The sequence below is a fragment of the Lathamus discolor genome, chromosome 4 (assembly GCF_037157495.1).
Source record: "Lathamus discolor isolate bLatDis1 chromosome 4, bLatDis1.hap1, whole genome shotgun sequence".
NCBI lineage: Eukaryota > Metazoa > Chordata > Aves > Psittaciformes > Psittacidae > Lathamus > Lathamus discolor.
This window is the reverse complement of record NC_088887.1, coordinates 83,048,932-83,075,230: the sequence shown is the minus strand read 5'-3', so window position 1 is coordinate 83,075,230 and position 26,299 is coordinate 83,048,932. Positions and strand designations below refer to the sequence as shown.

Sequence of the window (26,299 nt, the reverse complement as noted above, 5' to 3'; positions counted from 1 at the left end):
TAGATAAAACTGTGGATGAGACCAAGTTAGAAAAGCAAATTGTGGCAGGGAAGTAAGTTAGCTGGGCTGTGAAGACTATGGCCTACCTGTAGTTAGCTGTAGGATCTTGAAAGAAATATATATATAAATTCTTCATGAGTGGTTGGTGAAGACTTTGGACCATAGCATAAGATGAAGAAAAAGGAACTGAAGAGGCCATAAGAAATATAACTAGGACATTTACTTACATCATCTCTACAGATGCTTCTGTTTCAGGAACGGCAACTTGAAACAATGTGCTAACAGTCCTTGGGCCATGAAAAAAGACAAATCTACCTGGATGCAGCAGGCCACCAGTTAAACAAAAGGGAACATAACTATTTGGAATAAAACAGCAGTTGCAGTGAACACATTTTGGGGTGTACAGATAACGCAAGCATATAAAGATACATATTTAACCAGAAGCAGCATATTTAGTCTGATACTGTTTCCCACTGCTTTAAGAAAGGTTAATGGAAGTATGCACAAAATTACACTGTCAGGATACAAAGGGGCAATAGTTTTCATGTGGCATCAAGTGCATGCAATCCCAAATTAACGAGCGAAAAGTTTTGTGCGTTTTATTTGTGATGTCCCTAAAACAGGAGGATTTGTGACTATATATGGGTGTGTAGACTAGAGATTGTAACTGACATTTTGAGCAAAAACAAACAGAGCAAAGACAGGCATGACTGATTGCTCTAACAAACAGGCAATTTTACAATGCGTATGCAAGTCTGAAAGCTCTCCAATTTTCAATTAGCTATCTAAAACCAGCTCACCCAAAAAGTTTTTTTAGTTCTGAATTGCTTACTTCTTTTTTACAGCACTGTCACTGCTGAATTAAATGGGACCCCCAGAAGAAAAAAGGTAAGACTTCTTTTTGTAATGAATTAAAATTACAAATATTTTATTGGTATGTTTACAAATATTTTAATATGTTTACATTGTCTGAGCCAAAACTTTGCTATTTTAAATGACCACAGAAAATGAAATATAGAATTATTTTACACAGCTATACAAAACAATTTAAAAAGAAATCCTTTTAACATTATTTCAGTACAATACAACATTCTTTTGCTAAGCCAACCACATCTTAATTAAGAGCTGTTTGGGACACTTAAAATACCACAGCTCATAGCAGATGCTCCATGACCATCACATTTTGCATTTGATTCTCTGAGGTGCAGTACCAGTGTATCAGTTCAGTCCACTCAGCTAAAAATACCCTCTCTTAAGTCCAAGAGAGCTGTGTGAAGGCAAAATTCAGAGCAGCTGGAGAAGTAAAATCTAACTGCTGTCTGAAGGCCAAAACACAGAGATGTGATGTAGTTGGTTACAAGTTTGTTTTTTGTCTTAAACCATGCTGTGTCAAGGCCATTGGGACAGATGTCTTCAGGCCATTGGGACAGATGATTCTTCTTACTCTGTCACACCGCTCTGGGCAAGCACATCGAACTCCTATAGAGACGCATGTGCCACTCCGCAGTTGATCTGCTACCTGTGCCACCTGTATAACGCTTAAAGGGCCTTAGACTGCCTGGTTTACCCCCGTGAGATGATATCTTTTTTTCCTAACTTTTCTAAACAACTCCTTGTCCAAGGTAGCACATCAGCTAGGTTTTTGAAAGAACACTACTGCTGTGCCCTAATTCTGTTCCAACTGAAACAAACAGTTAAACATTCATTAATTTCAGTGAATGGAGGAATAGAGCTGTACTGAAGACTTTAGAAAATGCCTGTGTTCAGTATAGAGATTTAATCTTAGCTAAAACTGTATAAGAGCAGAAAAGACAAAAAGTCTACTAATATGTATATATTAACTCCAAAAAGTGGACAGTATATTTGCAAAACCTAAATGTCCGACTGAGAGGACTTGTCTTAAAGAATTAGTCCAGGAAAAAAAGTGAAAAATATGTTACACAGTTGCCAATACAACAGCTATATTTTAAATAAAAATAACAATAATATACATGTACAATATTGTAATGCTATAACTTGATGAAAATAACACTGATCAGTATCAAACTTAGTATTTAATTGATTATCCATCCTTAACAGATGAAATGCATTTCACAGAAATAGATGCAGGCAAGGTGAAGTGATATTCACGGCTTACCATGAGTAAGTTACCGTGAAAGTTCAGGTAAAAATGTAAAGAACAAAACTTTAAATAGATTTATATTTATAAAAGTTCAGCATTGTAGCAGTTGGGTGCATGTGTTGCAGAAAGATGGCAAGAGCAACCTAATGGTAGACAACATATACACTTACATACACACTAACACACACAAACACGTATGTGCCCATGTTCAAATGCATGTGCATTGGTCCTCAGCTTGATTACAGAAGCATACCCTTACTAGCTTTTGATGGGGGAAATACCAGGAATGGGGTTCACCTCCTGTTTTTAGCTGTCTGCAAGGTAGCTGTAGCTACATAGCTACATAAAGTAGATGACACCTATCTAAGGTTAACATCAACTGAACATTTTAATGAAAACTGCTTTCACCCTGAGCATATTTAAGGCACTTTATTAAAAAAATCTGAAGTTAATAGAAACTGGGAAAAAAAGGAAAAATCCTTACATGTGAAATTTGGAAATTAAAAAAAAAAAAAAATAATTCCTGAGTCTTGATAAATATTTTTATTACAATAAAATACCATGACTATTGAAAACATGCTTTTTTTTAAAAGCATGTTATATGACATTTTTTCTTGAAAAACTCATGCTTCAGTGCACGAAATATGTTAATAAGTCTTTGGGGACATCTGTAACAAATTAATAGGAAATGAAAAGCCAAAGAATGCCCTGTCATGTATGTACAAAACATGCATTGCTCCCGGCAACACACATCATGTTTACTACAGGCATCTTTACCTTTCTGTTTTCTTGCAGGGTCCTGCCCATATTTTAATACTTTACAATTATTTATGCTTCACTAAACTATTTACAGAAGCAGAAACTAATCACACATCTTCTTAGGCCCATAAACACAGAACTACAGAGACGACTGTACTACATAGTACTGTTCTCTACAAGTACAGTTGGTGAATAATTTTCTTTATGAAGATTTAAATCTAAATGAAAATAGAAGTTCAAATTCTCCCTGTTTTCCTTGGGTACATTTTTTTGCACGTGCTATTTTCAGATTTTGCCCCACGACAGTATTTGTATTGTAAAAACAGTTGTAAATTGTTGCAAAAGTATCTCAAGTAAAAAAACATGATGCTCATGAATGCCCACTGTTTACACAAGACACAATCAATTCGTTTTCAGTTCAAAATAGCTGATTTCCAATACTAGCCATCATCTGTATGGTTCTAGTAGTATTAATTTTTACTTTTGGTATATTTTTCTTTCCTCCACTGTCTTTAAATACAAACAACATGGAAACAGTGATATGGACCATACCCATAGTGCTGCCAAATGCAATGAACATGCACAGTGGTTCCAGAATGGTATTTATAGAGGCCACAGGAGGTTCTTTCTAACACTAATAGGTAAAAACAATAATCAGAGTGAAATGCACTTGTGATTTAACTGTGTCCTTTAATATTTTCATTAGCTATCTCTAAAATATCCCTGATAAAATTCTACTTTTTTTACATTCAACTTCTATTACAACGTATTTCATGTTTTATTTTAAAAAATCCCACAATAGTGATGGTGGTTAATCTGCTTTATAAAAGATAATACACTAAATTATATATAATAATGGCTTTGATCCAATTAACATTATATTATACTGCTCAGTAATTACTGTGACTTCAGTTCCTACAACTGTTATAGTGAATACAAATGATCGTTTAATGTACAGGAAGTGGGTTTCATTTGGAAGTGCTGATTCAGAAGTGTTCAAGTGCTAACAATGAGTTGTTCTTTCTACATTTTTCTTCATGTTCCATAAATGACGATTTTATAAATATCTGTGTTTTTCAACGTGACACAATCTTGGGCAATTTCTTTTAATGTTCTTTTTCCGTGCAAACACAAAACTAGGTTTTTCTAAACATTACCATCTCATTAAAAGTAATTGCCACTTTTACTTAAAAAGGCACCAGCATTAATGTAGGAGAACATATCTTTTATGCTTGTTTTACGAAGAGCTGTACTTGTTACTGGAGCGGAAATTATCATATCCGTGATCATTAGCTTTGAACTTTAGGCAGGACTGCCTTTCCTCCATGGACAACAGATCTTTGGATTGGCACCAGCAACACAAGCATGACTGTTAAAATAAAAGGAATAAACATTTTACATCATTTTGTTTTGCACATGTGGCAAACGCACTGAAAAGCTGCCCTTCTTCAGTGGTACAGTAGGAAATGGCAAATGTACAAGCTGCCATTTTCAGATTACAACGTGAGCAAACAAACAAGGTTAAGCTCCACATTGCTCAAATGGTCACTATCGTGATGCCCCTTTAGCAATCTGAGTGCTGAAGGGCAGGAAGAGTTATATTGTGTTACATATATTAATAATAGCCACACATATGCTGCTTCAAGTCTAGTTTGTATTCCTAAATGCATCTGAAAATAAAATTATGACTCCTTGTTTTCCTTTCTCTGATAATTTTTCTTGGGAAAAATGTATGCTCTGTAATCTACACTTTCTAGGCAAGATGCTGCTATTTATTTGATTTTTTTTTTCCTTTTCTTTTTTTTTTGAGGGGAGAAAAAGAGACCCAAATAGGAGAATGGTGAAAACCTACGCACAGTTTATACATTTACTAGATATACTGCAGACCTTTTGCTGATGCTACTGACTGGCCTTTGGGTGCTGCAAGTCCATCTGGGATTCAGCATACCCACTTCTTTCCATGCTCAGGAAGCTAGAGATCTCTTACATGCTCCCAGCTCCAGTGACTCTTTCAGGGGGCCGGCAATGTAGACAGGGAAGGCAAGACTGACAATAAAGCCTCTGCAACATGTGCTGTCACAGTTATTTGGGAAATACACTAATGCTACTAGATGTAGAGCTGATTGGTTTCTGATGGAAATATATAGTCAGTCAGGAATTCAACACACCCAGGCAATAAGCCTAGCAGTGGCCAACAGTTAAATGCCTGGAAAGAAAAATCTAAGAATTTGTGATAGACAATGTAATAACTCTGAGATACAGTGTATGAAGTCGTCAGGGGCATAAAAATAAAAAAACTGGACATGAAGGTGGAAAGACGGGCTGCAACCCACATGTGATCCAAAGCCTTAAATCTTGTGTGAAGAATTAGGGCCCAGGGCTGTTCATATAAACCAACAGAAAACTACTAACAGGTCTGTCTCAAACTGTTGGCATTGGAAAAGGATGGGTGGATACTTGTGCCCTCTGCCTTACCTAACTGCCTACTGATTTAAGCACTCCACCGCGATGGGGAGAACCTGGGGTCAGCACTCTCCCTGTTGGGTTGCAGAGGATATGGCTAAGTGAATATCTGTAGCACAGTCTGAGTCTGCTTTGTCAGTGCTCTATAAGTGGCTGGGTGCCAGCTGGGTGTCAGGAAGTGATGTACCACTGATTAGCGTGGTGCCAAAAGGGTTTATTATACACTCCACTCTATTGCTTTCTCTTTTGTCTCTATGAATCCTTAATTCCTTTCTATGTAGCTTCAACAGGGAGAGAACACCTACAATAACCCAGTTAAAATTTAAAGTCAAATTTAATGACCATTGAAAACACTTTTGCATGCTAAGGAATAAATTTTACTGCTGACATCATCTTTTAACCAGAGGAGCAGCTCTCAGCAGCTTCTTACCTTAAAGCAGTTTTGGAATCTTTTGCTCACCAAATACAGAGCTATTGGATTGATACAGGAATTCAGTGAAGCCATGTTAATACCAATGTAGTCCATCACAAGAAAAAAGCTGTGTGGAAATTAAAGCGAGACACTTCTCATTTTCTCTGAAAAGGCTTAATAGAGGTTTTACAACTATGAAAATTTGACTGCTTCACTCAACCAAGACTATCTAACATAATAGTAAAGGGGTTTATATCAACGGGATTAACTCATGGAGGTAACAGTTGTGCTCAATAATTAAGTCTAACAAGTAAGATCATTCTCATGAAAGTAATTTCAGAAGATCCAACCACGGTAGCTTGTGGGAGGAAATAATCACAAGGTATTCTTCACAGATTTAATCCTAGCTGTTCTGTTGAAAGGGAAATGGGGATAGAAATTCCCCCTCCACCCTCATAATGCCACAAGACAGTAGGACAGCCCCAAAAGGGATCAGGAGGAAGACAGGGCAAACAGGGGGATTCCTCATAGTTTTCTGACTTTGCTACTGGATCAAAACCAGAGTGTCTGGATGAAGTAGCAGGGAAAACTTCAGACACACAGAGTAACCTAGCTAATTAGGAAATCCAAAAAATCTTGTGTAAAATGCCATCAGCACACAGGCATTTTATTTCTGCAATCTCACCTTAAAAGTTCACATCTGTTGGGGTCTTTCTGATCATAAATAGTGAGTTTCAATATTCTGCTTAAGTGAAGGGGGAGCCAACACAAGGCAAAAACAAGTACCAGACAGAACACAGTTTTGGCCACCTCACGTCTCTGAAAAAGAAAATTGGACAGAATAGTTATAGTTTCTGTTTCTTGACTGCTGTTGTCTTTTAATATCCAATGTTCAATAAACAAAATAAAAAACCTATCAAAACACAGGAGTTTGGAGAACATCAAATACCTTATTTTCTTGGAATGTGTACTCAATCGTTTCTATTGTTTTAGATGTCTTGCACTGATTCTGTGTATATCCAATTTTAAAAAGTATGAGTAATAATATGTTTGTGTCTGGTGCACTATTAACTTGGACTGTATTTTGGCATGCATTTTTTTCCTGATATGATATACTGCTAACCTCACTGTAGTGCAGCTTGAAATTGCTTCAAAATAGTTAACAGGTTTAGAGGACAACTTCAGTTTTCATTACAAAATATCCAGCTCTTACTATTGTGAAGAAATAAAAACTATAAAACCTGAAGGATTAACATCAAACAAGAAAAAAAAAACCACCACAAACCACCAGTTTTGTGATTGAAAGTTAAAATCTTAGGTTTCTGAGGGCTCTGATATATATATATATGTATATATATATATCTAAGAGCTCAGCAACACCACTACTAGGAAACTTCTTACTAATAATCTTGAAGTCATCATACAGGAACAGAATAATGATGTGAAAGTAAAGTCATTAAAGGTATTATTGTTAACCTCTCTACAGACAGCAGAATTGTCAGGGATAATTTTTTACCTGTTTTAAGTGGTCGTTTAAAGCAATCTGCATCCCACTTTTCTTTCGTAACATCTCACAGGTCATAAGAGTATAGAAAAATGCTGTAATAGCCAGTGGCAAACAGAAGTAAAAGCTGAACAGCCACCAGTCTTTAGCTTGCTTGTAAAACTGCAAAGAAAACAAAAGCAAAGCTATTGTTAGGAGTTGAAGGCTAAGCATTTTGGAAAGGGTGCTGTAACTAACTGGTCAGTCTGTCCAGAAAAGCATCTCTATAAGATATAGGTTACAGATAAGAAAATAGGACAAGTACTATGCCCAAAGCCCACAAAAAGAAGAAAAAATTTCTGAGTCCTCTTCTTTTAACCACTATACTTCAGGAATTTGTCAGTATTTCATTTGAACATTATATTCACCTACACTTGTACAAATTACAGTCCACACAATGCTAAGAAGATGGAAGGAACTGTTCTGGAGATTTTGCAAATGTCAGTGTCTTACCATCATAAAGGATGTTTTCTGTGTGGGGTGAAGCAGGCAGATTCTAAGATCCTTTCCTCTGTACTCCATTGTAATCATGTCAAATGCAATAGCTTCTGGAACAGCCAGTATCACTGACAAAACCCAGATCAGTACAATTTCAACAGCAGTCCACTTTGGCACTCCAATTCCTTTAATGCGACTCCAAGAAGCAACTGCTCGGTACCTGAAGCAACAGCACACATTTGCAAAAAATAAACCTGTTTTAAGTGGCAACCCCACTTATTCATGTTGTATCAGCACAGCAGAGAGGCAAATTTGAGCCCATATTGAAAAGCAATTAAGAGAGTTTGATGAAAAATGGGTCTCACCTATCTATACTGAGGGCACACAAACTAAGCACGGTGATGCCCACTGATGCCTTTTGAATGAAGGGTACTAATTTGCACATCTCAACACCGAAGGGCCAGTCCTCTGCAAGCAGCTGTGAAAAGAAAACAACAATTAGAAATAAACTTTTTAAAAAATAATTCCTAAAGCTGAAACATAGACCTTTGTCTTGACTGTTTTTCTTTTCTGCCCTGTAAAACTTAGTCAAGAACTGCCTTTTCAGAAGGGAGCTTCCAATGTGTGTGTCCTAAAAACTAGCCAGTAGCTTTACAGTTACTCCCTGCCTGGGCAAGAATATGCATAAAGGCTTAGTCCCAACTTCTTAAGCCCCACAAACTCCACTTATTTTGCTTCCAACTTCACCACTCCAGTGTTTGTGTGCTTTTCTTATGTGCTCAAGTAACTCTCCATTTACTAGAAATACAGAAAATTACTTAAGGCTGAGCAGAACAGGGCAATGCCAACAAGTGCACATCTGGAGTGGGGTTTATTTGAAGCTTGGTGTCTAGGCTCCATCAGCTAAGAAGTCAGGCAAAGCTGGAGAGAAATGAATCCCATAGTTCTTAGCTGACCATCTGATAATGAAAGAAGGGACCTACTGGATACTAAGGGGGGCTAAACAGCTTGTTTGATGTTAATATTTAGCAGAAGGTAATAATAGATCAGATTAATCACTCACTGAAGATCTTCACTGACCAGTTTTTTCAATGATTCTTTATTACAATACTGAAAGGACTATCTGTGCATTAAGCATACTTGTGCTACAGAATAAAAGAGCTCAATGATTTCAGATTGGTTCAACTGCACTTCAGGTTATACACTTTAATGGAAATCTGTCACATCCCATTTTTACATTTTAGCAGTATGTTTTAGCTGATTTAGGGGACAAGACTTATAGGCCACAGAAAGCACCTTCCTAGCAGCAGACGCTATGAACTGTTCGCCTGTTAGCTTCACTTCAGAAACATTTAAGCTTTGTACTCTGCTATGAGCTCAATATAATGGCTCAAATACATCACAGCAGCAGCCAAATATTCCAGTTCCTCATAAAAAGAAGACTCTTTAGAACAGAAGTTATGCCAAGAAATAGTCACAATCATTATACATGAAACTTTCTGTGTTTCTGTAATTAGTTAACGTTATCTAAGGCCATTTCTGGTTTTCGTAACTTTGTTCAAACGAGGCCTTTTGGATCTGTTGCAGATTGTGGGCTACAAAATGGAAAAGGAGAGGAAAGAACAATAACTATCCAAAAGATGATTGCAAAATCTTTCCCTTGGCTCAGGTCTCCTCAGACATCTTAGAAGGCTAAAATATGGAAAAGAAGAAGAAAGAAGAATGGTAACTACCCAAAAAGAGATTGCAAAATTTTCCCTTGGCTCAGGTCTCCTCAGATATCTCATTTAATCTAGATGTATTATAAGAAGAAATAGCTCATCATACTGTATAGATTCTGCTGGGGATGAAAATGAGTGAAGATTGATAGCCACAGAGTTGCCTGCTCACATTGACTTGGTTCAGCAAATTCATTTAGCACACATGCACATGCATCCCAGAATAAACAACAGTCAACAGTTTTTGAAAAGCCCTGATAATAACTTAAATATAATTTTATTTTAACACGAAGAAAGACAAGTACACTTCATGACAATGTGCTTTTGGAAATCCCAGTAAAATGCCCACCAGTAGTTTTAGATACCAGAATACCTTTCAAAATCTGCTTTAGTCCTATGCCAAAATGGGACCTTCTATTTCTTCAATGATCTACTCAAGTAAGACAAAGAGTATAATGCTTCTGCAGAAATGAAGCAGAAATATAAATTCTAGGGATTTATGTTTCTTGAGAATTTTATGGAAAGTAATAAAGCAGAGGAAGTAGGGATGAGGTTGCAATAACCATACAATATCTTTTTATTTATGCGATGTGGGAAAAATAACTCAATCTGTAATTAAAGTATTTTCAGTAAAGCCTCTCCCTAAGACTTCTTCAGAATTGCTGTAAGGGGGTGATAGCAACAAATAACTATTAAAATTGCTATGTGATCGTTACAGGTGTTCTAAATGTACACTTTACATAATCTTATGACACCTGGACTCATTTAATTTATATCAATCAGGCAGCGAGCCTCCAGCTATAGAAATCAAGGACTTGGTAGCAAGTACATTTTATACTTGTTTATAGTATCTGTTGTATATTGTACATGTGTACATACTAAACCAGAGAAGACTCATTAAAAAGGCACTTCAGAATCAAAATGTATTTTTTTCTTCATTGAACTGAAATTAAGACCTTTGGTCAAATTTCTGTTGGCACACTCTGTTGAAGACTTTCAGCTACAACTAGCTGGTGTACATGCCAAGACACTCCCTTGTCTCTCTTCCCTAAAATCACAACAGTTCAGCCACATGTTGGAGATTTCCCTGAACTAATGCTTATCTCTCAGGTGCAGACAGTCACACCTGTGCTCCAAGCTGACTGGATTTGAGCCAGCTCCAGCTTGGAAGCCATATGGCTGGATTAGCATAGGGCTGTGCATGAGTGAATGTGGGCAACTGAGAGAAAGGGTGCATTAGCTTGGGTTTAGCATAACATCAAAATATGACTTGCATTCAGCTAGCTTAAATCAGGAACAGAATGGACACACAGCTGTCTGCATTGGATTGGAAAAAACATCTCCATTATCTCTTGCAGCTGATGTATTGTGATACTTGAGCATTTTAAAGCACGAGTCACAAGACTCTCTATCATGGTATTGCAAGCAGCTAATGATATGCTTGCAGCAAAAGCTTGAAAATGTTAAGAAAGTAAATGGGGAAAAAACAGAATGTTTTAATTGCTGAACTATGCTTCTTTGTTGTTTCTGTTTGTCCTGTGTATTGCCATCTCCTTAAAACACTGCCCTGTACTGTGAAAATCTACTGTATTCAGGAGCATCATATTTGTGGGCAAGAGCCATGTTTATTCCTAGTGAAGTACAGATGCAGCCTAATGTGATTTTGCATGGGTAAAACGGTTTTCTTATAATTCATAATAGGGTATCAGTACAAAGAGTACCACTTTACAAATGACTGAGAGCCATGAGATACTGCCAAGTGGCAGCAAAGAGAAAAATAATGTTGCGTTTTCATGAGTAAAATGCCAAGAGAAGTTTACCACTGTATTCCAAGTGACCTTTTTCAACGTTTTATAGTCACTTAGTGGCTGAAGTTTTAACTCCTAAGCCACAGAGATGTGCTGAAGATGAAATGAAATTGAACAAAGGGAATACACTTCAGAATGAAGTGAAATCATGCTTAAAAGAAGCAATACCTCTTATGCACTCCTATAGCCAACACTTTTTTCAGACCAGAGATCTAAGCCTAAACCGATGTAAAAGCTGCACAGCTATGAAAGCAGACCCAAGAGATGGTGTGACTCAGAGACACACCTGTGAATTACAATTCCTGCCCTGCTTCCTCTTGGTTGTGCAAGAACAAAAAGATATTCATAATCTGCTGCCACAATATGCCAACATAGGAGCACAATACGCTGCTTTCAATAGCTCAGCTGCTGTGGCCACCAGCCACAAGGCTGATGCCATGGCTCCATTCCACAACTGTTGACTTGCTACAGTCAGACATGAAGAAGTAGTAAAGTGTACACTTACATCGGTGTTCTAGTGCTGAGCAATGAATGCATGTGAAACAGAGCAGGAATTCCTATTTCCTCCTAGCTGTGTGTTCACAGCAAGCCTAGTTCACAGGGTAAGAAGACTCAATCTTCATGAATGCAGCGGTCCACAGGAAATCAGATGTGCAACTGTACACCCAATACACGATCAACATTTTTTCCATGTATCTGTGAAATGACAGGCAGATTTTCACCTGATACTTTTTGAGATGGGGAGGTCATGCAGATAGATAAAGTATTTTTTAGTGTTTCATAGGAGCAAGCATTTTTCAAAACAGGAAATTAAGCGTATAGTCAGGAATAAGCCAGACTTTACAAAACTTATTAATATTTAACAATAATTATGATGTCAGGGTGGGGATATTCACTCTAGACAAGAAAATGCATTTTCTAGTTAAGCTGAGAATGTTTTACATGTTTAGAATAGAAGCATAAACCCATGTTTTTAATTAGTAACTTCCGCTTCAAACATTTTTTTAAGTGCTTAATTAAGATAAAGTAATAGCATACAGAAATATTCAAAATTACTGAAACCTCATAATGTGTTGCTGAAGTAAAATAATTCTGTGAATTCACAATCACGGTTATAGGACTGCAACAAAAATAGGCATTAAGAAAGCCATACTGCTGTCAGACAGGGAAGCATAAACACAGGATAGAAAAGAAACAACCCAACAACCCAACTAAGGTGAAAACTTGTTTTGAAATTTATCACATGCATCTTTTAACTGAATGTAGATACAGCAAATGTACATATAATAAAAAAAATATTTACAAATCTGTACTGATATCAAATGGCATGTTTCAGTTTGGCGATCCGTTATGAAAACTATATATGTGTACTTTTAACAACATATTGACATTTCCACTACTTCATCAACTGGACTTCAGAATAGATTGTTCCCATCTAACCACAGAACAAAGTTACCCCCCATTGCCTGCGAAGTCTAGACAGATTCCTCCTCTGGACAACTCTTTCTTTCTTAAGTGCCTGTACACTGCACTTGTTGACCATAAAAGGATCCTAAGCAAAGCAGACTTCTAGTTTAACATGGTCAGAGATCAATAAATTTTATGTAAGAAATTCTGAGATGAACTTTGCAAGACCTCAAGTAAGTGGTTCAGATGTTGACAGAAAGGAAAGAATACATTTCTCCCCGTAAAATGGCTGTTAACTTTAACATCAGAAGAACCAGTGGCCAAGAGTTGCCATATGGAGTAGTAACAGTGTTTTCTGAAGATAAGCCCCTTGACATTTTTTGAAATTTGGGCAAAGACTGGCTTTATCATGATGCATGCCCCATAGGTACTTGAATTACAAGTTAGTAAAGTTATCACAAAGACATTTCCATATGAATCTCACCCTTTTTAGAGCACACCTGGATTAACAAAGGGGCCTGTTCACACCTTTGTGGAATATGTAGTCCCTGATCTAGTCTTTCTCATATTTCCAGTGCTTAATAATGCTTTATGTTAACAGTACTTTTTATGTAATCCCTAAAATACATTACTGGGAAAAAATAAATCATTGCCTTGATCAAAAAAACCCCAAACAAACCAACAACAAGGCCGTTTACTTTGGCCTTTGCTCGTTGGCTTGGATAAAGACAAGGTTTTGTTCCTTCCCTGGTTCTTTTTTTTTTTTTAACTCTGCTCTTGCAGTATGCTCTGAGATAAAGGAAGCTATGACAGTATTTCTAGGCAGATATGCTTCCTCAGTCATCTGTGTCATAGCAAATTGATAGAGTTCAGAAAGCCACACAAAAGTGTACAAAGGATAAACCGTTCCCCTGTTAAAAATCCACTGGAACATGACAATAAATTGGACTTAATATAAGAGATAAATATTACAAAGTGAGAGAGATGTTGTCTATATATCAGAAGAAAAAGCATGTTATTATATTATTTGATTACAGCTTTTTAAAGTCTATGTTCCTATCTCATTACACATACACACATGAGGGGCAGAGCTAATGTAAGTTTGGAATTTCCAATCCTTACGCTATTTTAGTGTTTCACATGCAGGAGTCACCAACTCTACTTAATCTGGGAAAAAGAGCATAAGCCTTCCTTCCAGAACTGCAGATCTGTTCCGTCAGGTATACAAGCTGCCACTGTCTTGTTTTCCAAAGACTAAGTGCAAAGGACATAAAAAGTTCACCAACCACCTACTGTATCCTTCTGCTCCTCATGTCCACACCTTTAATCGCTGTCTCAAATTAACAAAAACATGCTTACTTAACTCTGTTTAGTGAAGCAGTTGACTAGGCATAGGACCACCTTCACATCCAATTAGCAGCAATTTGGCAAAGCCTTCACACTGCCACAGCATTCTGTACCGCACAATGACTGTCTCAAGACTTCTCTTAGCATCTTACATATTGGACTGCATGTGCCTCACAATCTGGCTAACACCTGCTTTTCTTTAGAGCCCCACAATATAAGAGATGTAAACATTAATTTGTTATGTTTTCAGCTACTCACATATTCACTTAAATAGTCACAGGGACATCTTTTGAAGATATCACTTTAAATAGCTAGCAAAATGCTGCTCCAAGTGAGAATTCTGTGTTCTCTCATGTGTATCTGTCTGGAAAGTGTTCACAGACACTTTCACACTTCCTACTACAAGTGGTGTTGAGTAAACTGCTGGCATTTTACTAACATGAGGAATTCTCTCATTCTCTTTCATGCAGCTGCTATCTGAGGATCTGGTAGCTATTTTGGAGATTTGGTTCATCCAGTTTTAAGATGTTTCAAATGGCAAGTTACAACTATTTAGTATACTTGATTTACAAACCCTTATTCTTCCCCTGCTGCTGGGTGATCATAGCCAGCTTTACAGTGCACTACTGTATACTCTCTCATAACAGTGCTCTGCAGGTGGAATTAAGGTGGGATGTAGAGTGGATAAAAAGTTATCATCAACTCAAACCACACATAAACTCTTATTTTTTATTAAAAAACACAAAGGTCTAATGTTGGGGAAGGTGGGAGGCGTTTGATTTATCTGTAACTCACATCTATTCAAAAGTCCTATTTTAAAAAAGCAAATATTTCACTATTGTAAGGGATAATACAAATTTAATACAGGATCTTCATTTAAGATGAGAAGCAGCGTAGGAGATTTAGCATCTGAGAGCTATTGCTTAGCTCTTAGCATTATCAATAGCACAATAAATATCCTGGACTTGCAACTGGTAGCACATTTATCAGTTTGCAATCTGATGGTTTATTCCTCCCCCTCCAACCTACCTACTCACAATGATACACTTGATGACACTAAATCAAGATAAGCACGGTGATACATCATTGCATGCTATGATTAATTTTGAAATAGTGTCACCGAGATTGCAAAGCCTTGTACTAAGCAATTGTCATTGAGTCAATCAGTTGGACTTCCCTGAGAACAGATGAAATATCTTTTTGTTCAATACCTTTTTTCCCCACAAAAATGTACTTTTTAAAAACAGTTTAAAGTATTTTGTTTCATAAATTCCACTCTCAGATGAATCCACACTTCTCATAAAGGACTATGCTAAATATATAACATAGAAAATACAGAAACTAAATTGAAGAAACCGTCGTGTAATCCAAATTATCTGGCTGGTGAATTTAACAGTTATGATGTTCCCTGCTTTGTAATATTCCAATACTTTAAAAGGGTAAAGATACAGGATTCTATGATTTCAGCAGCTTCTGAGAGTAACCACTAGGGATAAAGAAGACTAAATTCAAACCCACTCCCTTCAACATATTTTTTCCAGAGCTAAAAGTAACAAACCCCAGAGTTTAAACACATGCATATGAAGTGAGGAGATGACAGGTGAAGGTTCTCACGTTCCCTTCAAACAGTAACTGATGAGGACTCAGACTGTAAACCTTGAAGACAGAAGGTGCCTCGTTATTTGCAGCATCCCTCCTAAGAGTTCTGAATCTAACCAGAGGCTGGATTCAACTGTTCAGGAAATATGGACTGCACAAGCTTGGTAGACAAGACAGGCATTGTTCTCCTTCTGTGCAAAGTCTCACCACGCCAAAGGTCAGAGCAATGAAGGTGCAAGGACAGTTGTGGCTCACTCCCTCTCAGCTGTCCATGCTGCATCACTGGCGAACAGGGGAAAGAGCTTATAGCTCAGGACAGCATCACACTTCACAACAGCGGGATGCATAGAACAAATGCAAATCGCTCTGTTGAACGATCTTTGTAGCTCCTGAATAAAGGCCCCATGCCAACAGCGACTGTAGGGACCCAAGTGAACCATTACGACTAAGCATGGCCCAGATGAGCAGCAGGAGCCGAGTGGTACTCAGAGGAAAAAGTCTTCTGTGCCCTTCCCTCCATTCCTCGGGAGAAAGGAGGGAAGCAACGAATCCATTCCGCATTGATCTATTGCATTCATCACCTTTATCCCCGGGACAGCACCTGTCTCCAAACCACTTGCAGAGCCTGGCCTCTGCAAGTCACCTCTGCCACATTTCCAGCTCGGACCGCTGACAGGGCTGGGACTGGGGCACAAGAGAGGGTGCCATCTAGGGCAACATCTGACCACACCACCACCCTCCGTCATCAGCCTTTTGGCATGAGGTGAAGTCCCGGAGGTTTCCCAGCCAGAGAAGGGACACGTCTGCCCTCGGCCCCCGCGGCGGTGCCCGGTATCTGCCGGGAAGCACCAAGAACAGGTCCGGACCCACCCCCGGCTCCCCCTCACCTTGTAGACGTTGATGGGGATGTCAATGATGATGTGGAGTAGGTCGCCCAGAGCCAGGCTGGCGATGAGGATGTTGGGGCCGTTCCTCATGCACTTGTTCTTGTAGATGATCCGCAGCAGCGTGGAATTGCCGATGATGCCCAGCACGAAGACAAGGCAGGACACCACCGTGTTGATGTACTTGAAAGTCTCCTTAATCTCCGTCTGACCGGTGCACATGGGGGGCGAGGCCGAACGCGGCCGCCCGCCAACCGCTCCCCCGCCCCTGGGCAGCGCGGCCGGGCGGGAGGCATTAAGCTCGGCGCCCCTCACCGCAGGGGTCCCGGACGTCGGGCTCTGCCCGGCCGGGCCTGGCGAGCGCACGGACCCGTCGCCCTCGGCGGCGGCGCGGCAGCCGAGGAGCAAGAGGAGCAGGAGGAGGGCGGGCAGCCGCCAGGGCCGGGTAGCGGGCATGGCGCTGCGGCACGGCTGATGCCTCGCCGGGCGACCGCCGCCGTCAGCGCCGACCTGCGCGGAGAGAGGGGACCGGGCGTCAGCCGCCGGAACAGCGAGCCCAGGAGTGCGCCGACACCCGGGGACGGAGCCGGGGCGCTGCCTGCCACCGGGCGGGGACTGGCGGCGGGGCAGGCGGTGCAGCCGGCAGAGCAGCGCTGGGGCGAGAAGCCCCCTCCAGCAGGAGACCTGCTTGGCGCCGCCGCGCTCTGCCACCCGCTCCTTTCCCCCTCACCTCGCGGAGCGGAACCGATCCTGCCCGCCGCAGCCTCCGGGGCTCTGCCTGCTGAGCGAAGGAGACGCTCCCCGCCGGCTGCCTTGCCCCAGGCTCTGGCTGGCTGCTCCTCTCCGTGTCACCGGGGTCGGCCGACGCCGCTCTCCGGCGATGGGCAGGCACCCCGGGACACGGAGCCGGGAAGGACAGGGCGCTTGTGGCAAAACCCGGCGGCCGTCAGCCGCGCACCAACTCCCGTAGCTGAAGTCGCGCCAGCGGAGTAGCCCCCCCTTTTCTAAAACATTCAACAGCATCTGGCCCATCAGTCACTGCCAGACCCCACCCGCAGCCTCCGCCTTCCCTGTTCGCCCGCCCCTCGGGGCCCAGCCCAGCCCCTCCGCCCCGCCCCACTGCGCTGTCGGGCGCAAGTCGGCTGAAGCGAGCGGTGCCTCGGTACCTGGTGGCTCTGCGCTGCGTCCTGCCCCTTTTGCAGCCCGCCGGCCTCGTCTTGTGCTAAGTTAGCTGTGGCAACCTAATGAAGTAATTTTGCGGGTTTCGAAAGAGTGTTTTAAATCAGAAAGGGCTGTTAGAAGGGGCTTTGGCATCGTTAGAGGACGCCGGGGGCGGGGGAGGAAGAGGGCTTTTCGCCCTTGTCCTCTCGAGCACGCATTCCCAGTAGCTGGATAAGGTGTTCACAGTCGGGTTTTATTCTGCTCTGCAGACAACCCTCACTCACACATCCACAGTGGCACACATGCTGCTTGTGCAACTCCTACGTGTTTAACGTTTTAAAGCGCTTCGCAAACCGGGGTACTTTTATATTCTTCTTATGTCAGAAACAGTATTTTGACTGTTCTGAAGCTGCAGTCGTCCCGCTTGGTTATCTGACTGTCGCTTCGGACAGGCATGGCATTGCATCTGATCTCCGAGAGCTCGTTCCAGTCCTTGGCGCCCTTCAGTGAAGCGTAAAAGTGAAGAGATTAAGTACAGGTTTTATGGAGACTACGAACAGCCTCTGAAGGTTGGAAACAATTGCACGTCTAACTAGAAAGAGCTGAATTTAAAGCTGGTTTCCAGCGTCCCTACATACATTTTTTTTGTTTGGTTTGTTTTGTTTTTCTTTAAATCATGCTGGAAGCTAAATCATATTCAGAACATGAATGTATAAATGCTTCAACACAGAAGTCACCTAAATTATTATCATACTTGTAGGGGAAAACACAGAGAACCAAATGTTTCTTTCAAAAATTGCTGGTCTCTCATCTTTACAGCATCTCCTGCTAACACCTTCTTGAGCTAATGTAGCAGACAGCCTTTTCCCATCTACACTTAGCTTCCTTCTCACATCTTCGTCTTCATTTAAAAGTCTGCTGCATCGAGCCCTTTTCCAATTTATTTTTTTCCTGATTTTTCATATTTTTATTTTCAAATTATTGATCTTTTTCTTAATTAGGGTGGCACACTCATTTTCCTTCCACGTTTTATGTTATAGTATTTGTGAAACAAAGGCACCAGAGTCACTTCTAAACTGTGTGAGGGTAGCTGAAGGTTGACTGCACTCTAGCTGGAACACTGGTCTTTTCAGGTTCAGGCTTTTTCAGACTGTGCTTTGCAGCGGGATTCTCTTTGCAGCACTGGGGCTGATTCCTCTCCCAGTGACAGAAGTGTGAACATAGAATAAACCTTATAATATTCTGAGCCCTGGGAACTTAACCAACGTCTTTTCAGTTTTCACTTCTGCATTTTCTCAATTTCATAAATGAATAATGTTTTGCTAAATGCAGCATGGACTTTTATTAGAGAATCTTCGCATTAACTTGTAACATTAACATATCATTCACATGCTTTTTACTTGCAAGGTTCTTGTTAAGCCTCAAAGGCTTCTGTGCCGCTGTTGACCAACAAAAAATAGATTGAAACCACACTGATTTGTTTGCTAACATTTTTGTTAGCACAACTCCATGAAATATGTTTGCTACTGCTTGGTAGCAGCACCGTTGCTGCCGCTTACTTCAACTTCAGAAGTTTTAGTAATAGCAACTTAGTTTCAGAAATTTTTAGTAAGAATGTATACAGAACTCAGGAGGGCTGCTGCTACTTGAAGCACATTACTCTGTAATACTGCGCAAAATAGGTCTATGTGACAAAGCACCGAAGCTGTTTCTGGCTGTAATTAAGTTTACCACTCTTTTTGTTTCTACTCTGTTTTTTTCAGAGATTAGAATATTTGAGAAATTCAAATGACCATGTACTGTGGTCCAAGTCTGCTTTAATTAATGAAAAAGTAAAGGCAAGCACAGTTTTACAGAAATTCATTCAAGGATGAATATATTAAACACTGAGACCACAGTGGACATCTTGGCAACTTAACTGTAGCTTAAATGAAGAAGCAACTGACAGCGTTAATCTAGATAGCATCAAGAAAAAATAATCTGTAAATATAATAGACCGGTGCCCCTTAAGTGACCTCTGCTAGTTATGCTATGAAATAAATTCCTTACTGAGCTGTATGGAATTCATTATATAAGATTATGCAAACTGCTGCTAGTCTATATTTTTTTTTCCTAGAAAGCAGAAACACCCCTTGTCCTGTGGAAAGTTCATGTTTGTACAGAACAGAGAAAGTTGGCCCACCATCTAAAAGATCCTCCAGACTGTGTGACACTCATTTTATTATATTCGGCACTTTCACTGCATTCCATCCCACAGGCTATTGACAATTATGTGAATTGCAGCCAGTCACTATTTGAATTCTAAGTCAATGCAACATTTCCATCAATACTTGCTAATGCTCTGAGTATTTTTATTTATTATTTTTTTTTAATTGGGAGAGTAAAGCAAATAGACTTGTAATCACCACCAGAATGATCTTTAACAACATGACTTTAAAGATTATTCTGCTACATGTAGTATAAATCATGGTAAGTGGTCACCATTACAGCACCAGAAAACCCTTTCATTAACAAGCTTATGAGACACACCACAGGACTGTATATTTTAAGTCATGTTATACTCATTGAATCCATGGGAATTTTGTCATGAGCTTGCAGGTACTTTTGCAAATTTCATTCACTTTCTGCTTATGTTGTTCAGTAATTAAGTAGCCTTGGAAATCTGCCCCATCAGACCTGCTTTTCCTTTCATTGAGTCTGGTGAAATTTGCCTACTAACTGGGGCAAGTCTGGGATGAATAGAAAGAATGGCTGTCTCAGGGTAAGCCACACATTAGATGCAGGAGGTCAACTAAAGTCAGAAAATAGTTTTCAGTGTTTTAGAAGTTAACACAGAAACATTAACAATGGCAATTTTAAAGGAGTAAATGTACTTTAAGAAATCAAGAAATTAGGATATTGCAGTTTTGTCAGTGCACATGTTTACGTTGTGGGCAGATGGTACAGAAGAGTGACATTATCTGCCTCATTTTTTCCCCTTAGTCTAAATTTATGCAAAAAATATTAAATTCTTTTTAGTGTGATGTGTAGCTATGCCTTGCATCTTCTTCTACAAAGGTAAGCAACTTCTATAACTTACAGTGTTGGCTGTCAACTGCAGCATATTTACCTTATACCTAATTCTTGAAAGAATGGAACAAGTATTTTATCATAAAAGGTTACAATAAAACAATAACAGTAGATATAATGAATGAAATATGAAGTTTGTGTGCAGATACCTGCTTTAATGTAGGTTACATTGTAAATGATTTCATACTTTATCTTAAAACAGCAAGACGGGAAACAATGAAAGGCAATCAAATTTGTACTAAGAAGAAGTTTGTTTCTTATACTTCTTATTAATATCAGTTTAAGGTTTTTATATAGAATGAAGTTCAAGTCTTTACATCAGGCTGGTTGCTAACTAAAATTTTATTTTCCCGTCTAACTTGAAGATTTAAAATAATATGCCAGTTAGTAAAACTTAGTCCTCTCAACCTTCCTATTCAGCATCAACAAAGGAAATCACAAGGTAAATTAAAGTTCTAAAATTAATATAGCAGCAAGTAATTAACTTGAGGCATAAAACACACTGAATCGCTGTCCATTAAGGGAAAAGCTACCGAAATGGGTTTGGGAATGTAGCTGCAGGTTTGAAAGAGCAGCATTTCTGAATTTCACAGAAATTAAAGACACGTTTTTCTATGCCATCCTAATAGAATGAAGGTGACCCAGTTTATTTTCAAATTCCAGTTGCAGCAGGAGTTTGGGTCAGAATCTCCCAGGAAACTTAGATAAGACCAGTGTTTAAAAAAAATAAGACCTTTTTCAGCTGCTGGAAAATGCACTTTTACAAAGGAGGTGATAACTGACCATACATTGTTTATGTTTTTGCACAGAAACCACTACAGGGGAGCCTTTCAAGTCTGAATTAAATTCATTTCTAGACAAAATGTATGACCTTAAAAAGAGGTGCATTCATGCACTTATCCATGCTTTTCTGCAGTGTGTCCATGTAATACAACCTCAGTGTTCGGAGCAACCCCAGGCACAGCTACAGGTTGGACAAAGATAAGATTCAGGGCAGCCCTGCAGAGTATGACTTGGGGGTGTTGGTCAATGAGAAAATGAACATGAGCCGGCTTCAGTGTGTGCTTGCAGCCCAGAAAGCCAACCGTATCCTGAGCTGCATCAAAAGAAGCGTGACCAGCAGGTTGAAGGAGGTGATCCTGCCCCTCTACTCTGTTCTTGAGAGACCTCACTTAGAGTATTGTGTGCAGTTCTGGTGTCCTCAACATAAAAAGGACATGGAACTGCTGGAACAAGTCCAGAGGAGGGCCACGAGGATGATCAGGGGACTGGAGCACCTCCCGTATGAAGACAGGCTGAGGAAGTTGGGGCTGTTCAGCCTGCAGAAGAGAAGGCTGCGTGGAGACCTCATAGCAGCCTTCCAGTATCTGAAGGGGGCCTATAGGGATGCTGGGGAGGGACTCTTCATCAGGGACTGTAGTGACAGGACAAGGGGTAATGGGTTAATACTTAAACAGGGGAAGTTTAGATTGGATATAAGGAGGAAATTCTTTCCTGTTAGGGTGGTGAGGCACTGGAATGTGTTGCCCAGGGAGGTTGTGAGTGCTCCACCCCTGGCAGTGTTCAGGGCTAGGTTGTACGAAGCCTTGGGTGTCATGGTTTAGTGTGAGGTGTGAGGTCCTTTCCAACCCTAACTATTCTATGATTCTATGATTCTATGATTCTATCTGCGTAGGATGAACCCACCACCACCTACTGACTCTAAACTGCACCAGTAAAATCATTCTGTTAAAAAAATCACTAGAATAAAGAAATCCATACTGTGAAATATCAGAGGGTTGAGGAGAGATGACATGCGCAAGACACCTGGCTGTCCAGAGGCTCCTTGTTTGCTTCACAGTTGGCTCTGTTCAGGTTGGTTCCAACTATCTCCAAATCAAATCTATTACAGTGGGGTCAGTCCTAAGTGGTTGTGATGACACCTGGTTCTTAACACAAAACACTGGTGCTTTTTTTGGGCAGTAATATGGCTGCCTAACTACTAAATCTCTGGGATCCTCTGCTTGGGCTGGAGAGGGAGACACTTCAACTTCTAATGAGGGAGTTGCTCCCTTGAGGGGCCTTGATCTTAAGGGTCTTTTCCAACCTAAATGATTCCATCATTCTATGATTTTTACCAGACTACACAGACAGAATGCAATAATTATTCATGCAGGGAAAAAAGTAACACATAGTATTCAGATGTCATATACCTCAGGAGGTAAATACTGTTTATGTGGATGACTGAAAGCTATTCAAATGGCCATAGTAACCTAGTAAAAGCTTTCTACAGGTTTACATCCTTGGATGATATGTTTTTCTATTACAAGACATAAAAAATATCTTACATATGCAAATAGGTCCTTGCAGTCCAGACCTTTGAAGAAGCACTTCACTTTTATTTAAAAAAAATAAAATAAAATGTTGGATTGAGAATGAAAGCCAGTGCCTGGCAGTTTTCTCAGTTTTGGTTGTTAACCATGGAAATAGCTGGGTAGCTTATCCGATCATAATGTGGAGAAGGTCAGAGCACACTCTTTTCTGCAGGTCAGCAGAAAAGATGACATGAGTCCTACTAGACACCACATTTTCAGTGACAGCTATTTGGGAGGTCCAGGTCTATTGACCTGAAACCGCAGTTTTTCAAATTGGTGCAGCTGCTCACTGAGATGGCTACTTTAACTACATTTTTCAAGATACTGCTGAAAGATTTGTATTCTACGTAGCATTTGTATTCTACACAATCTGTAGTTACTATAGATGCACGTCTTTTCAGCGCCTCATCAAATAACAGTCCTTAATATATTGAAAACAGGTATGTGTTATTGTTATCTTTTGCATTTTGCAGCAAAATCTAGTCTCCACCAATTAAAAAAATGTGGTCATGGATGAACACAACTTCTCCCTTCATATGGTTCAAACTGGGAATGTCAGTTTTACATGCATCTATTATTTAGTGCTAGCAGATCATATTCTATCAGCCAAGGGAAAACAGGTATTCTGTCTTGAGATGCTATTTTGTTTATACAGGGTGGCCTCTGGAAGAAGCCTCAAAATCTGACTTTGTTATTGAACCAAGATGGCTCTAGCTTCAAAACATTCCTGACATGTTTTACGTTATTTTTTCCCACTGAGGAATCTGGGTTTAAAGGTCAAAGTGGGTTCTTCTGCTCAGGTGCGCAACCACTATTAAAATAATCCATTAACATAACCCATACAGGTATTGCAAACTTCAAGTCCTCCATGAAAGACAGACCACTGTTGCTATACAATGGGATCTTCTTGAATTTGCTGTCCTTTCTTCTCCCAAGTGCATTGGAGTTGTTTTGGTTTAGTTTTCTGTAATCCATTTTGGTTTCTAAATGCTGTGATTTTGTGTGACATCTTCTCCTGCTGTCTCTGATACTTCAGTCAAGAATATCCTTCAGTAGGTTTGGAAGACATAGGTGCTATCATCACTATTCTTTACAGAATCGCATAATGATTGAGGTTGGAAGAGACTTCTGGAAATCATATAGGCCAACTCTCCTGCTCAAGCAGGGCTACCTACAGCTGGCTGCCCAGAACTGTGTCCAGACAGCTTTTGTACACCTCCAAAAACCTCTGTGGGCAACCTGTGCCAGTGTTCAGTCACACTCACAGTAAAAAAAAAGTGTTTCCTGACATTCAGACAGTATCTCCTGTGTTTCAGGTTGTACCCATTACTTCTTGTCCTGTCACTGGACATCACTGGAAAGAGACTGGCTCCATCCACTCTTTCAGATATCTATATACCATAACAAGATTACCAGTGAACCTTCTCTTTGCCAGGATAAACAGCCCCAGCTCTCTCAACCAGTCCTCATGAGAGAGTTGCCCCTATCCCTTAACTGTCTTTGTGTCCCTTTGCTGGAATCTCTCCAGTAGTTCATCTCTCTATTGTACTGAGGCCAAGATCTCTTGTTCCCAGCCTGCACAGACCTGTGCTCCATGACACTCACTCCACTTGCAGCCTTTAGCAGAGCATCATCTTTCTTGTTCTTCAGTCTATACATCTACAAAAACCCCTAGAGATGCTGTAGTAGCCTGGTCATGTATTTGTTCTCAGATCAAGCCACCATTCTCTGAAGTGGACCTCTTTGCTCCTAGCAGCAATATGTTTTTTTATCTTCAGGAAATGGAGTATTCTTGTTTCAAGAGGAACTCTCCAAAGCTACTTCCTGCTCAAAAATACATTTTGATTTCTCCAGGGAAAAGTTCTCTCTAACTTGTTTTTAGTTCTCTCCCATCCTTGACCTTTATGTATCATTTTTCCATGACCTCACTTTCATGACCCTTCCTTCTTTCTTTGCTTTGCTAAAGTACCTATATCTCTTTCTCTTAAGCTTTCAGGCCAGCAAAATCATATTCTCCCCAACATCAGTAAGAAGTGAACTCCTTACAACTCCTCCCACTACTTTTTTAAGCTAGAGAATTTCCGCCACTGGCATTATTTTTTTCGAAGTAAGCTTCTCTACTACGGCGTTACCTCAGTGTAAACTTCATTTTTCCCTAATTTGCAAGAGGTGCAAATGTAGTCTTCTAGGTCCTGCTCTATTTCTTTTCCTTTGTTAACTGTTGTTTAAAACTACTTACTTCACATTTCCCCGAACTTTTTGGCTTTTTCATCCAGGCATTTAATTATTGCTTTTGGCATATCTCTTCCTATAATATCTCATGTACTTTCTGTAGCCTTGACCTCATCTATTGAAATCTCTCCATAGAAGAACTTTACTGGAAACCACAGGCACAGAATACTGTTTCTTCTCTGAACAGCCTTCTGGGTTCTTCTCCAGTTCTGCTGTTTCAAAGCATCTGAATATTACATGAATGTATTACAAGGCCCAGAGAGACCTCCACATTCTCAGATTCACAGGCTAACTGCATGACACATATACCTGTTCTGACAAAAGTGATGTTCAGACGTTGCTCTACCTCTCACCTACCCTTCAGAGATTATATTTGCTGGCCTCTATTCTACTGCTTTGTTTTTTGCCTCTGATTAAAGACTCTGCAAGTGGGAAATAAATTTAGCAGGGTTTTTTTTTTTACCTGCAGATTCTAGGAATGTCCTCAAAATTCACAAGTATTCAGCATCTTGAAAAAAATCAAGTAGATGTGGTAGTTTTCAAGATTCTTCTGCCTTGCAACATTCTCATCATTTGCAGTTTGTATTGCTTATTTCTTATTCTCCAGTCCCCACACTGTGCTAGACTGCTGGTGGCCTACAAACTCAACTCTAGCACACCTTTGTCTTCCTGTGTTCATTAATCTGCACAGCAGATCAAATGGTTCACTTATTTATTCTTGTGTTCAGTATCCCTCTTTGGAGTGTTTGACATTCATATGCAACTGTCGTTTAGAATGGGATGATGTAAACATTTAAAAATAACTGAACAGAAATTTACAGCATTGCATTACCACATGTTAACTGGAGTGTGCATTTAGTTTGGGTTATCAAATGCAGCTCTGGGTACTATTTGGAGGCAGCTTTAACCCAGCCTTAACTCAGCCTATGGCCATTTTTAGTTTTTTGTTTGTTTCTAGTCAGGACTGAAATTGTGCAATAACT

At 39.9% G+C, this 26,299-nt stretch overlaps 1 protein-coding gene across 3 annotated transcripts; it reads right to left on the bottom strand.

Moving 5' to 3' along the window:
• Nucleotides 1-911: 911 nt before the first annotated feature.
• Nucleotides 912-17,708, bottom strand: EDNRB (endothelin receptor type B). Of its 3 annotated transcripts, none has more exons than XM_065678092.1 (8): nucleotides 17,667-17,708; nucleotides 16,504-17,010; nucleotides 8,103-8,215; nucleotides 7,753-7,957; nucleotides 7,273-7,422; nucleotides 6,442-6,575; nucleotides 5,775-5,883; nucleotides 912-4,250 (listed from the first exon to the last, which is right to left on the bottom strand). In XM_065678092.1, the coding sequence occupies exons 2-8, from the start codon at nucleotides 16,954-16,956 to the stop codon at nucleotides 4,119-4,121; spliced, it is 1,296 nt and encodes a 431-aa protein (XP_065534164.1). In that variant the 5' UTR covers nucleotides 16,957-17,010; nucleotides 17,667-17,708; the 3' UTR covers nucleotides 912-4,118. The 3 variants fall into 3 exon arrangements, with proteins under 3 accessions (XP_065534164.1, XP_065534161.1, XP_065534162.1); XM_065678089.1 differs by lacking the exon at nucleotides 17,667-17,708 and adding an exon at nucleotides 17,231-17,514; XM_065678090.1 differs by lacking the exon at nucleotides 17,667-17,708 and having other exon boundaries at nucleotides 16,504-17,219.
• Between the last annotated feature and the right edge of the window lie 8,591 nt (nucleotides 17,709-26,299).

Excerpts from the sequence above, each read along its gene's own strand:
- EDNRB (XM_065678092.1), bottom strand. The coding sequence starts at position 16,956 with ATGCCCGCTACCCGGCCCTGGCGGCTGCCCGCCCTCCTCCTGCTCCTC. Across the intron at positions 6,576-7,272 it reads TAAACGACCACTTAAAACAG|AGACGTGAGGTGGCCAAAAC; the intron begins GTAAAAAATTAT and ends TTTCTTTTTCAG. Across the intron at positions 5,884-6,441 it reads AACAGATGTGAACTTTTAAG|CTTTTTTCTTGTGATGGACT; the intron begins GTGAGATTGCAG and ends ATTTCCACACAG.